Genomic DNA, 13402 nt, shown 5'->3' on the forward strand with positions numbered 1-13402 from the left:
GGCCGACTCGGAGCAGGAGGGTGGCGGGGAACACCAGCAGGAGAAGCAACAGCAGGCGGCGAAGGGAACTCATGGCGCGGCCGCTCCGGCGTCCAGGGCCCGACCGGGAGAGCTCTCGGCCTCTCCGGCACGAATGGGCGTTACTCTTCATCCGGGCTCCGGGGGAGGGGTGGGGCACGCACCGCGCACGGCCTTCGTCACGCTCCTCCTACGTGAGAGGGGCGGGGCACGCAACACGCATGGCACTCGCCACGCCCCTTCCCGACGTGGCGGCTGGGTCCCAGCGGTGGGGGAGCGCGGGCAGCGCCGGGAGTCACGTGACAGGTTGCTAGGTCCTCCGAGATTCCCGCGAGACCTCCGAGAATCCCGCGAGAGTCCGCCTCCCATCACGGCCAAGGGCTGGCGGCGAACTGCCCTTTTGCCGCTCACCGCGCCGTCCATCCCTCTCTCCCAGTTAGCGGTTCCTTTATTTGACGATCAGCTTGGAAGTCTTTGTGCAATTGAAGAGTAATGCCGCTTAATATAAGGAACATGAACTGCCTGTTTTACAAACTATGCGAAAGCCTTTGACTGTGTGGATCACAATAAACTGTGGAAAATTCTGAAAGAGATGGGAATACCAGACCACCTGACCTGCCTCTTGAGAAACCTGTCTGCAGGTCAGGATGCAACAGTTAGAACTGGTTCCAATAAGAAAAGGAGTACGTCAAGCCTGTATATTGTCACCCTGCTTAATTAACTTATATGCAGAGTACATCATGAGAAACGCTGGGCTGGAGGAAGCACAAGCTGGAATCAAGATTGCCAGGAGAAATATCAATAAGCTCAGATATGCAGATGACACCACTCTTATGGCAGAAAGTGAAGAGGAACTAAAAAGCCTCGATGAAAGTGAAAGAGGAGAGTGAAAAAGTTGGCTTAAAGCTCAACATTCAGAAAACTAAGATCGTGGCATCTGGTCCCATCACTTCATGGCAAATAGATGGGGAAACAGTGGCTGACTTTATTTTTTTGGGCTCCAAAATCACTGCAGATGGTGACTGCAGCCATGAAATTAAAAGACGCTTGCTCCTTGGAAGCAAAGTTATGGCCAACCTAGACAGCATATTAAAAAGCAGAGACATTACTTTGTCAACAGAGGTCCGTCTAGTCAACGCTATGGTTTTTCCAGTGGTCATGTATGGATGTGAGAGTTGGACTATAAAGAAAGCTGAGTGCCAAAGAATTCATGCTTTTGAACTGTGTTATTGGAGAAGACTCTTTGAGAGTCCCTTGGACTGCAAGGAGATCCAACAAGTCCATCCTAAAGGAAATCAGTCTGATGTTGAAGGTGAAACGCCAATACTCTGGCCACCTGATGCGAAGAGCTGATTCATTGGAAAAGACCCTGATGCTGGGAAAGATTGAGGGCAGGAGGAGACGGGGATGACGGAGGATGAGATGGTTGGGTGGCATCACAGACTCAATGGACATGAGTTTGGGTAAACTCCGGAGTTGGTGATGGACAGGGAGGCCTGGCGTGCTGTGGTTCATGGGGTCGAAAAGAGTTGGACACGACTGAGTGACTAAACTGACTGACTGACTGAAACTGCCTGTGTGTGGCACTGAAAAGCAAGAATATGCTTGGAATATATAATTGTTAAAAAAATCCAAAGCATAAAAAATACACATTGGAAAATCTTGTTTCCGCACCACCACCACCACCACCCCGCCCTTGCAGACACCCTCGTCCACAGTTAAACAGTAACAGTTCTTAAATTCTTACCTGACAGTCCAGTGCTAGAAGTCACCTGGTACAGTGCCTACCATAGAGCAAGTGTTTAGGAAATACATAATGTGGATGGCAGTGGCTGTACTCTTTGCTTCTCTTCTAGTGTGGACTTTGAGTTGCTGCCAGCAATCTGGTATGTCATGCAATCAAACAATGTGAACTCCAGGTACCAGTGGACGAGACCTTCCGGAGAAGTCACAGGGATGATGAAACAAGCTAACCCTTGGTGTGCTCACTGTTGCCATTCCCTGTCATTCAGTCGCTGAAAATATTTATAAGCTGTGTATTGTTAACTGAGACACATTAAGCTTAGTAACTTCCCCAAGGCTTAAAAGCTAGTCTAGTGGCAGATGCTAAGATTTGAACCTGGCAGTCTGATTCCAGCAGTGGACACAGGACTGGAAAAGGTCAGTTTTCATTCAAATCCCAAAGAAAGGCAATGCCAAAGAATGTTCAAACTACCACACAATTGCACTCATATCGCACGCTAGCAAAGCAACGCTCAAAATTTTCCAAGCCAGACTTCAACAGTATGTGAACTTAGAACTTCCAGATGTTCAAGCTGGATTTAGAAAAGGCAGAGGAACCAGAGATCAAGTTGCCAACATCTGCTGGGTCATAGAAAAAATAAGAGAATTCCAGAAAAACATCTATTTTTGCTTTATTGACTACACCAAAGCCTTTGATTGTGTGGATTACAACAAACTGTGTAGAATTCTTAGAGATGGGAATACCAGGCCACCTTACCTGCCTCCTGAGAAATCTGTATGCAGGTCAAGAAGCAACAGTTAGAACCAAACATGAAACAATGGACTGGTTCCAAATTGGGAAAGGAGTTCCTCAAGGCTGTACACTGTCACCCTGCTTATTTAACTTATATGCAGAGTACATCATTGGAAATGCCAGGCTAGATGAAGCACAAGCTGGAATCAAGATTGTTGGGAGAAATATCAATAATCTCAGATATGCAGATGATACCACCCTTATGGCAGAAAACGAAGAGAAATTAAACAGCCTCTTGATGAAAGTGAAAGAGGAGAGTGAAAAAGCTGGATTAAAACTAAACATTCAAAAAACTAAAATCATGGCATCCAGTCCCATCACTTCATGACAAATAGATGGGGAAACAATGGAAACAGTGACAGGCTTTATTTTCTTGGGCCCCAAAATCACTGCAGATGGTGATTGTAGCCACCATCACTGCAGATGGTGATTGCAGGTGCTTGCTCCTTGGAAGAAAAGCTATCACCAACCTAGACAGCATACCAAAAAGCAGAGACATTAACTTTGCCAACAGAGGTCCATCTAGTCAAAGCTCTGGTTTTTCCAGTCTTCATGTATGGATGTGAGAGTTGAGTATGTATGGATGTGAAAGAAAGCTGAGTGCCAAAGAATTGATGCTTTTGAACTTGGGTGTTGGAGAAGATCTGAGAGTCCCTTGGACTGCAAGGAGATCAAACCAGTCAGTTCTAAAGGAAATCAGTCCTGAATATGCTGAAGCTGAAACTCCCAATACTTTGGCCACCTGATGCGAAGAACTGACCCATTGGGAAAGATCCTGATGCTGGGAAAGATTGCAGGCGGGAGGAGAAGGGGACAACAGAGGATAAGATGGTTGGATGGCATCACCGACTCGATGGACATGAGTATGAGCAAGCTGCAGGAGTTGGTGATGGACAGGGAAGCCTGCCGTGCTGCAGTCTATGGGGTCACAAAGAGTTGGACACGACTGAACTGAACTAATTCCAGGCTGTCACTGGCCTGCTTTTTCCTGCACTGGCTCTGCTCAAACTGTTTGTCTCTATATGTCATCATGCTGTGTATTTAGAATCACCTCTTCTCTCTGTCCCTGGACCAGGGCTATCTCCCTGACTCTCTTCCCTTCAGAGGGCTCATTTCTGGCAGAGGACTGTCATTCCTGATATTAAAGAGATCCCTAGTAAGGTCTGTGGCTCCAGTTCTCAGGATGTGTTTCTCCAGAGACTGAACATACGAGGATAATGCAGTTTAGGCTTAAACTGGGACTTTGACTCTAGTTTTATTATTAAATGGTTACTAATAGATTTTTATTTGGGACTGGAATTTTAGACAGTTAGCCACTAAAGGTGCAACAGGGGCAAAGTGTGCCTTCTTGGGGTGGGATTGATGTGAAAATCAGATCATACAAACAGAAAACAGAGAGATCTGTGTGACTGTCCAACTGGCACAAAAATAAAACACAGTAGCCTATGGCTTATTGAAGTAAAATCCTAGCCCTGATCTGGGTACCCACAAATTGTGCACTGTTGCCATTTCCCTTCTCCCCGTAATGAGCAGAGTTCCCTGGGAACCGACCCAGAGCCCTCCCCCTCGCTGGATCCCCACACCTCTATGCTTTATTTCTCTTGCTTACTCATCTACCTCCTTGAAGATCTGTGTTTTCCAGAAATACACCATACCCTGGTTATTCCCATTCTTATAGCTCAGGCAAACTCACTGTGGATTCTCCACTTCTGTTATTTTACTTCCTTGGCAGAACTTTCTTTTTCTTTGATTTCTTAAGATTTCCCTCAGCATCATTAGATGCTGTCTGTTAAACCTTGGTTTTTGTTCTGGGTGTTCCCCAGGTAGCAGAGTAGCTAAATAACTTTCTCCTGACCTTAAGTCTTAGCTCAAGGACCACGTCCTCAGTGAGGCTCACCCTCACTCCCAGTTTAAAATTACAACCCCCAGCCCTTCCCTTGCACTCTCAATTTCTTTTCTCTGTTCTCTCTCTCTTTTTTTTTTATAGCTCCTTTTGTCTTCTAATACAATATACAGTTTATTACATCGCCTGTCTGTCACATGTTGGGACCAGGGATTTTTGTACCTTTAGTCAATGATATAGAACAGCACCTGACATTGGTGATAACTCAGAAAATATCTGTTGCATTTGTTGTACTATTACAAGTGACATCTTTCCCTCACAAATTTGCAACCTAAGTTCAATCGTAGACTTAATAAGAAGTGAAAAACTATCAAGCAAAAAAGAAGTTACATTTATTATATGCAAGCAAAGACTTCTGTGCTCTTTCACCCGGCAAGGACGTCCTAACCACCTCCCTGTTTCACTGTCAGAGCTAAAGATCACCTATCCTTTTCATTTGTCTTTGAAATCGCTTTGCACACGTAACTTCCCTTTTGTTTCCTCTGTCACTGTTTTTGTTTCTGGCCTCCATTTTTCTTGTAGCATCTTATCTGGTACTTTTGATTCTAGCATCATCCACCATCACTACACTTCATACATCACTATTCAAAATGCATAATGTTTTTCTTTTTTTTTTTGGCCATGCTGCATGGCTTGTGGGTCTTAGTTCCCTGACTAGGGATAGAATCCAGGCCGTTGGCAATGACAACGTGCAGTCCTAACCACTGGATTGCCAGGGAAGTCCCTCAAAATGCATAATCGACCACATTACTCCTACACGTAAAATCGCTCAGAGCTTCTCACAAGGACAAGGTTCACACTTCTTCACGTGGCATGGAAGATTATTGATGATCATGGTTATCTCCTGCCGTATGAAGAAGGCAGGTTTTAGATTTTACCTGTGGTTCAGAGAGTATCACAGGGTACCTCGGGCTGCTGTGCTATGTGAAAGGAGCTTCCTCTTCTGTCTACCTGGGGAACATCTAGTCAGCGAGAAGGATCGGGCTCAGGCATCATCACTTCTGCAAAACCTGCCCTGAGGTTTTCTCATCATCATGTCCAGGGCCAATTCATCTATGCTTCTAGAGCATCCCACATGATCAGACCCATGTGCCAATCAAGAAAAGAATCAATTATCCATCTCTCCGATACATCGTGTGGTCCTTGGCCATCTCTGCCTGGCTTTTCATGATACCTTTGGCATCTCTCAGTTGGTAAAGAATCCACCTGCAATGCCGGAGACCCCGGTTCAATTCCTGGGTTGGGAAGATCCCCTGGAGAAGGGAAAGGCTACCCACTCCAGTATTCTGGCCTGGAGAATTCCATGGACAGTCCATGGGGTCGCAAGAGTCGGACACGACAGAGTGACTTTCACTTTCACTCTGGCATCTAACATAGAGGCTGTTCACATGGTTTGTTGAAAGTCACTAAATGTTTATAGGGAGAAGCCCTGGCTTAGATGCTGCATCCCTGAGCCGTGTGCCAAAGGAGGTACGTTCACTGTGAGACAGCCTGGAGGTAAAGGTCATGAACGTCTAGTAGCCCACGTGGTGAGTGCAGCACTTAGGCACACCGCCCTGCGTGTGGACAGCCTGTGTTAACCTGTCCCTTCCAAAGATCTCACCACGTGTGTGTGCAGAGTCCAGATGCTATGTTAGCCATGACAATATTTGTCTTTCTTGTAGCACACCTTAACTTTCCCTAGAGAACCCCATGGAACTAATAATAATGTCTCTTTTTAAAACTTGATCACTTCCAAAGCTTTCAGAGCTTACATTTTTCAAACGAAGCATGATTATAGCTGCAACTTCATTTGCATTTCTCATGGTTTGTCTTAAAGTGTATTGCAACTTCTTAAATTTGAGAAATTAACTTTGTTTCAACATTCATATAAGATGTCTTATAAAATTCCTCAACAAAAATAATATCAATAATAATACTTTTTTTTAAAATTATTCATCACTTCCTTTGGGGCCAGATTAGATTCTCCATATATTTCCCCCTTGTAACTTGCCTGCCTAATTTAAGTGCAAAGCTAATTTCAGTGAGATAAAATAATTTCTTCCCCTCCATTCAAGGTATATCTTCATTAAATAATTAAACCTCCACCCTGGCTCTGGGATTTATCAAAAAGATAATATATTTGTTATGTACATTCATTTTTCCAATACATATTACAAAATCAGCTTCTCTGGTTCATTTTTTTAAACTCGGAACTAATTCCTCAAAATATGTTAAGGTGGAAGTTACAAGGGTCAGATCTCCTGTCACCTGGGTTTTAATTCCAAACGATTTCAGCATTAGTCTTTTTAAATTTGATTAATAGTAGAGAGAGATGCCTGGCCAGAGAAGAAAAAAAAGTTGGGGTGAGATAAGAGAACAATTTCATAATGTTATTAAAGGCCTGGCAATAGGCTTTCCTGGTAAAGATTCAGTGGTAAAGAATCCACCTACCAATACAGGAAACGTGGGTTTGATCTCTGGGTCAGGAAGGTCCCCTGGAGAAGGAAATGGCAAGCCACTCCAGTATTCTTGCTGGGAGAATTTCACGGTCAGAGGAGCCTGGCAGGCTGCAGTCCATGGAGTTGCAAAGAGTCAGATGTGACCTAACGTCTAAACAACAATAATACAAGACTGTTGTGCTGTAGGAATGAAACTTGGCAGGTATTCAGAAAAGAAGACACTTATCCACTTGTTTATTTTATATTAGAATATGTTTGATTGTTCACAGGAAGAAACTAGAAGAAAAATAATCACATACTTTTGGATTGTAAAGTTTCACTACTTATACAGATTTTAATGTATCATTTGTGTGGATCGATCTGGGTACAGTACTCAGTAATGACTCTGCTCCTGGAGAGGCTGACAAAAATGATTAACTGTTAATCTTCAGTTCTGTTTAATCTAAATCATTTCTATTTCCTTCTAAAATAACTGGCATCTAAAAATGAAAGGAAAAAAATAAGTTTGCAGGACAGACATTTGGGAACAGAAGAGCTAACTCTTGATTACATGTGAATTCTTGATCACATACAGAACTCCTATTCCATAAACAGTGTGTTCTTGATTACATACAAAAAAAACGGGTGCAAGGAAAACCTACAGATAAACTCCACAGATAATACTAATACTATATTTTAATCAACATTTTTGTTTCAAACTGTTGGGACATCAAGGGGACTAATACAATTAAGGGAGGGGCTTCCAATTGCGGGACCAGCTATAATCACAGCCCAGAGGCCCTTATGTGGGGCAGAGGGGCAAGCTGTGCTGAACATTACTGAAATATAACTTTAGGAACTCTTATTTAATCTTGTGTAATTTGACAATGACATGGAAACATCGAATTCTTTATAATGATCGTCAATCAGCATGACCTACCACGGTCAGGGGCTTCGGATGACTTCTCGGTCTGCAGGAAACAGAGAGAGCATAACGTCAAAGAAAACAGAAGCAAGTGGGGTGGGGGTGGAGGAGGGTTAAGACAGAGAACTGGTGAACGTCGAATGAGCATCTTAGGAACTGGACCAGAAAGAGTTCCATTTCAACGTCCTACGATGGTTCTAATCAACCCCTTAGGGTTTGGGCATACACCTTTGTAGCGTCGAATACTGAGAGCTGAGAGTCTTCTATTAATAACATAACAGATTATAAGATTTCATACCAGTGGAAGAAAATCTGATCATAAGATCTGGGTAAGCTGTTTTATTGTAAACTAAATCTTAGTTCATAATCTGCATAGTATTTTTCTTAGAAATGATCATAAGTTCCCTGAGGGCAGTGAACCTTGCTTTGCAATTCAGGTCCTACAAAAAGACATGAAGCAACTATTTCACGCTAGGCAAGATACCAAGCACTTTTACATAGTTTATCTTGTTTGTCTCAAATTAAGACAAGGAAAAAGGTGTTTTTTAAAAATGTTTAACATTATTATGCATATATTCTAAAGTTAAAGACATTATCATTTAGAAAAAGAAACAACTTACCTTGGTTTTCTGACTCTCTCTCTGGACCTTCTAATTAAATCTTCCAACTGTTTATTTCTCTCTTCTAAACTGAAAGAAGAAACAACTGAAGTTTATGATTAAAATGGACTTTTCTAAGCTAACCTCACTGGAGGATTTGAGTAGATAAATTTAATGATGGTCTAGCTTTCTATACATCATCCACCCATCTTGTGTCTATTCAGGAGTTCAGTTGTGTCCAACTCTTCGGGACCATGGACTGTAGCCGGTCAGGCTCCTCTGTCCATGGGATTTTACAGGCAAGAATACTGGAAGTGGTTGCCATTCTCTCCTCCACATTTTCCCAACCCAGGGGTCAAAACTGTGTCTCCTGCATCTCCTGTTTGGCTGGCAGATTCTTTACCACTGAGCCACCTGGGAAGACAGCTATATGGGAACTTGGAATTCTTTCCTAGCAACTCAAATTATTTAATTAATTTTTCCCTTTAAAGGTTCCAGTGGTGAAGAAGGAGAGTGATCCCTCCTTCCCAGCCCTCTTTGCCCCCACATCCTGGATGACCACTCATCTGCTTTCTTTCACTATAGTTTTGCACCATCTAGAATTTTGTGTAATGAAATCTTACACTCAGCCTAATTATTTTGCAATTCATCCACACTGTTGCACCTACCCAGAGGTCATTCTTTTTTTTATTGTTGTATAGAATTCCACTGTGTGGCCATGTCACAATTTGTCTGTCATCTCACCATTTGAGGAACATTTAGGTTGTTCCTAGGTTGGGGCTATTACAAATAAATAAGTAAGTAACTGTTAGTAGCTCAGTCATGCCCGTCTGTTTGCAACCCCATGGACTGCAGCCCACAAGGCTCCTCAGTCCATGAGATTTTCCAGACAAGAATACTGAAGTGGGTACCTTGAAATTCTCTTTTGTGTTAACACATGTGTTCTTTCTTCTTGGATCCATACACAGGAGTGGGTTGGCTGAATCATACATTGGGTATATTTAACTTTTAAAGAAGGCACCAAATTGTTTTTTAAGAGGTTGCTCCATTTTACATTTCCACCAGGAGGCTATGAGCATTTCAGTTGCTCCATGTCCTGCCAATACCCGGTATGGTCAGTCTTTTAGGCACACTTACAGGTGTGTAGTGGTCTTCACTGGGGTTTAATTTGCTTATTAATGATGTTGACTATCATTTAATGTACTTACTTGTCATCCATGTATCCATCTTCTTGGTGAAGTGTCTGTTCAAATCTTTGCCCATTTTTATGGGGTTGCTTTCTTATTCTTGGGTTTTTAGAGTCTGTTATGTATTCTGATTACAAGTTCTTTAGCAGATATATGACTTGTACATATTCTTTCATGTTAGTCTTTTCATTCTCTTAATGATGTCCATGGAAGAAGCCAACGTTTTTTAATTTTGATGAAGTACGATTATCAAAATTTTCTTTTATGAATCATGTTTTTGGTATCATATTTAAATCACTGCCTAACACAACATCAACCCAACATCAGAAACTTTTTCCTATATTTTGAGAATGTTTTACACTTTAGCTCTTTCATTTAGGTCTAGTATCCATTTTGAGTTACTTTTGCATGTGATACAAGGTATAAATCAAAGTGTTTTTGTTTTTTTTGTTTGTTTGCAAATGGATGGCCAACAATTTCAGCATCCTTTCCAAAGAATGTGTGTGTGTGTATATATATATGTATATACATACATATATGCATATATATGTATAACTGAATCACTTTGTTGCCCAGCAGAAATTAACAGAACATTGAAAACCAACTATATTTCAATAAAACATATTTAAAAGATAAAAATAAAATCTAGATCAGCTTGGGGAGAAATAAGTCTTAACAATATTGAATCTTAAGATTTCTGAAATAAGTACACCTCCTTATATATTTGTCTTTATTTTATCTTTATATTATTGAATGTACTATTTTATATTTATATTGTCTTCTTTATTTTTTTTACACATCAAAGATAATTGTTTTATTTAAAAACGGAAATATTTATATGTTTGTGTTGCAGCCCTTATGGAAAAAAAAATTTTTTTTAAGTCCTTTGATTTGAAATTCAATGTAAACAAGTACACAATCTTAAACCATAAATTCCAATTTTTTTTCCTCTGTGTTTAAATGATGTGAAAGCTTTTGTTCTGTTCAAAGGGATCTGTATATTTGAATTACAGCAACTTCTCAGTAACTTCTTCTCTGGTCTTGTCTGTTGTTTAGTCACTAAGTGGTCTCCAGCTCTTTGGCAACACCATGGACTGTAGCCCGCCAGGTTCCTCTGTCCATGGGATTTCCCAGGCAAGAATACTGGAGTGGGTTGCCATTTCCTTCTCCATTCTTTATTTTTTAGTGAGGTAAAATTGGTATATATTATTATATAAATCTCAGGTGTACGGCATTATAATTTGACCTCTGTATGCACTAATACCGGAGAAGGCAATGGCACCCCACTCCAGTACTCTTGCCTGGAGAATCCCAAGGACGGAGGAGCCTGGTAGGCTCCAGTCCATGGGTTGCTAAGAGTCGGGCACGACTGAGAGACTTCACTTTCCCTTTTTACTTTCATGCATTGGAAAAGGAAATGGCAACCCACTGCAGTGTTCTTGCCTGGAGAATCCCAGGGACGGGGGAGCCTGGTGGGCTGCCGTCTCTGGGGTCGCACAGAGTCGGACACGACTGAAGCGACTTAGCAGCAGCAGCAGCAGCATGCACTACTACAGAGCATTACCACGGAAGTCCAGTCACCATCCGTCGCCACACAACCCACCCCCTTCACCCGTCTCCCCCTCTCACCACTCCCTTCCCCTCAGGTAACCACCAGCAGGTTCTCTGTATTGATGACTTTGCTTTTGTTTTGTGTGTGTGTTTTATCTACAATTTATTTCAGTTATCTTGTAGTGAGTTAGCACTATACAAAGCTCCTATTTTAGGAGGTGTAAGATTAGACCTTTTGCTTAAGCTCTAATGACAGCAAGCGCTGTACAAATGAAATTGGGAGAAGGGTGGAGGAAAGAGCATGTAAGAAATAAAGAGAATAAATAAGTGGAAAAACTTTGCAGAATTTAAAACACTAATTTTGGAATATTTCACTCTGAATCTCAATAAATGAGAAAATCTATTTGGTACATGATACGTTTCATTGGGGTGCATTCAAAACCTTATATGGATAAATTCTAAGGATAGCAAGGTTATTTTACTCGAACACTGTGGTGATAATCTTCTAAAATTCTTGGATGTTTCTCACTAATTCCTTAACCTCGCTCCCCACCCACCCACCCCCGACATCAAAGGGTAGTTCTGAGAAGGGAAGAGGAAACTCTGGGTGTTCAAGTAATCCAGACATTAAATAGAATAAACACATTATTGAAGAATGGTCTTCTTTACTTACAAAATGGCACATTTCCCTCTTTGTAGGAGTCTAAAAGATGAACTCAGCAAGTCAGAAAGTGACATACCAGCAAATGTTTACAAAATTAAAAATAAAGTTTTTTGAACTTACTGTGCAATCTGGGAGTGGGATATCACAAGTCTTTGGTCAGCACATTTGATTATTTCCTCATAAGATGTAACCTTGGGAAACATTAGCTAAAACAATTATTCTGTGATCGATTCTAAGATATTTACTTAGTTTTGTTCATTTTTTTGCTTTTCAAGAATCTGCACAAGTTGAAGTTCAATTATATGACTCCTGTGAATGAAGGTTTTACAACTGGCAGAACATCTTCCTTGTATTTTGAAATCAGGAATATGGATACAAATAGAACTGAAATGTGCCTGTTCACCATGCAGAAAAAGTATCAAAAAAAGGACAACTGTAGTGAAACAACTGTGATCCATACAAGTAGTGTATGTGTCAACCCAGGGTCAGAGTCCACAATGAGGTTTTAAAAGGTAAACCAGAACACTATGTTGGCGAGATTTAGAAGGACCCTCCAAGTGAATCGGTGAGGCTAAGACTAAGAAATTGCTGACAACAGAAGGCTATATGCACACATACAGTTCTTTGCTAGCTTTTAGCTAAAAGGAAAATAACACAAAGTCATGATGAAGTGAATGGAATTGAGACAAATGTGTTACGTCATCCTTCAGATCCCTTTTTTGCATCCAAATTCTAATGTTTTAATATTTGACATAGTTTAAAAAATATATGTGCATAAGAAAATCTGTACCTTATTTATTAAGTTGCCTAAATGTCTTTGATACTTGTCATTTTCTTCAGTGAGTCTGTTGCAGTGGTCTTCTTTTGTCTCTAGAAGATTTTCCAATTTTGCAATCTATGGAGCAACATCAGCAAAAATGATAACTTGGAAACTGCCATGAAAATCATGTATTGATGTTAAGAACAATGAGAACAGTGAGCTATACTTTATTTCAATATTCCCTTACACTGATTTGTACCATAGGTGAATTGAGAGAGGCTGTTAGTTAGACTGCAGTTAGAACACATGAACAGAAATTTAAAAGGTGTTTCAGCTTTTCTACATTTTAATACAATGAAATAGCTTTGCAAACAACTAGACACTTACTAGTAAATACAAGTACTTATTAGTCCCAAGTCTTTTCTTTCCATTCATAACCAATGGATAGACTATCTTCTTTCCATATATAACCAATGGATATTTGATTGTCTCTGAAGCACTGATGTGCTGCTTGATGACACATTTTCAGGTTTCATCAATATTCTCACATGTATAAATGAGAGTTTTTGAAAGGTCCAGCTCAACGTGTGTCACATTCTGACTTATGGTCCAATTTTTTGGGGGGGGGGGTTTAAATTTTTGGGGGGGTCCAATTTTTATTTGCAAAAAATTAACATTAACAATTTAAATATTGTATTCTTGCATTAACAATTTAAAGTTTGTATTTCTAAAAATGATATCTAGGATAAATTACCAAGAAAGAGTATTCACAAGTTCCCCCACAGTTACCTTAATTTTCAAAGCAATTATAGAAGAAAAAGGACAGAAATGTTCCCTTT

At 40.8% G+C, this 13402-nt stretch overlaps 2 protein-coding genes across 2 annotated transcripts in view; both read right to left on the reverse strand.

The window, feature by feature from the left end:
- SSR1 (signal sequence receptor, alpha) overlaps positions 1-185 on the reverse strand; it is an 18997-nt gene extending 18812 nt beyond the window's left edge. Inside the window, exon 1 of the mRNA XM_010835838.1 lies at positions 1-185. Within this exon, the coding sequence (XP_010834140.1) occupies positions 1-151 (151 nt within the window). The 5' untranslated portion in view covers positions 152-185.
- Positions 186-8418: 8233 nt separating this feature from the next.
- The window catches only part of CAGE1 (cancer antigen 1), a 35299-nt gene continuing 30315 nt past the window's right edge, over positions 8419-13402 (reverse strand). The window contains exons 7-9 of the mRNA XM_010835842.1: positions 12594-12698; positions 11924-11994; positions 8419-8491 (exon numbers count right to left, since the gene is read on the reverse strand). Coding sequence (XP_010834144.1) covers positions 8419-8491; positions 11924-11994; positions 12594-12698 — 249 coding nt within the window. The remainder of the gene's footprint in view (positions 8492-11923; positions 11995-12593; positions 12699-13402) is intronic.

Source organism: Bison bison, unplaced genomic scaffold (genome assembly GCF_000754665.1).
Source record: "Bison bison bison isolate TAMUID 2011002044 unplaced genomic scaffold, Bison_UMD1.0 scf7180017864053, whole genome shotgun sequence".
In the NCBI taxonomy this organism is placed as follows: Eukaryota; Metazoa; Chordata; class Mammalia; order Artiodactyla; family Bovidae; genus Bison; species Bison bison.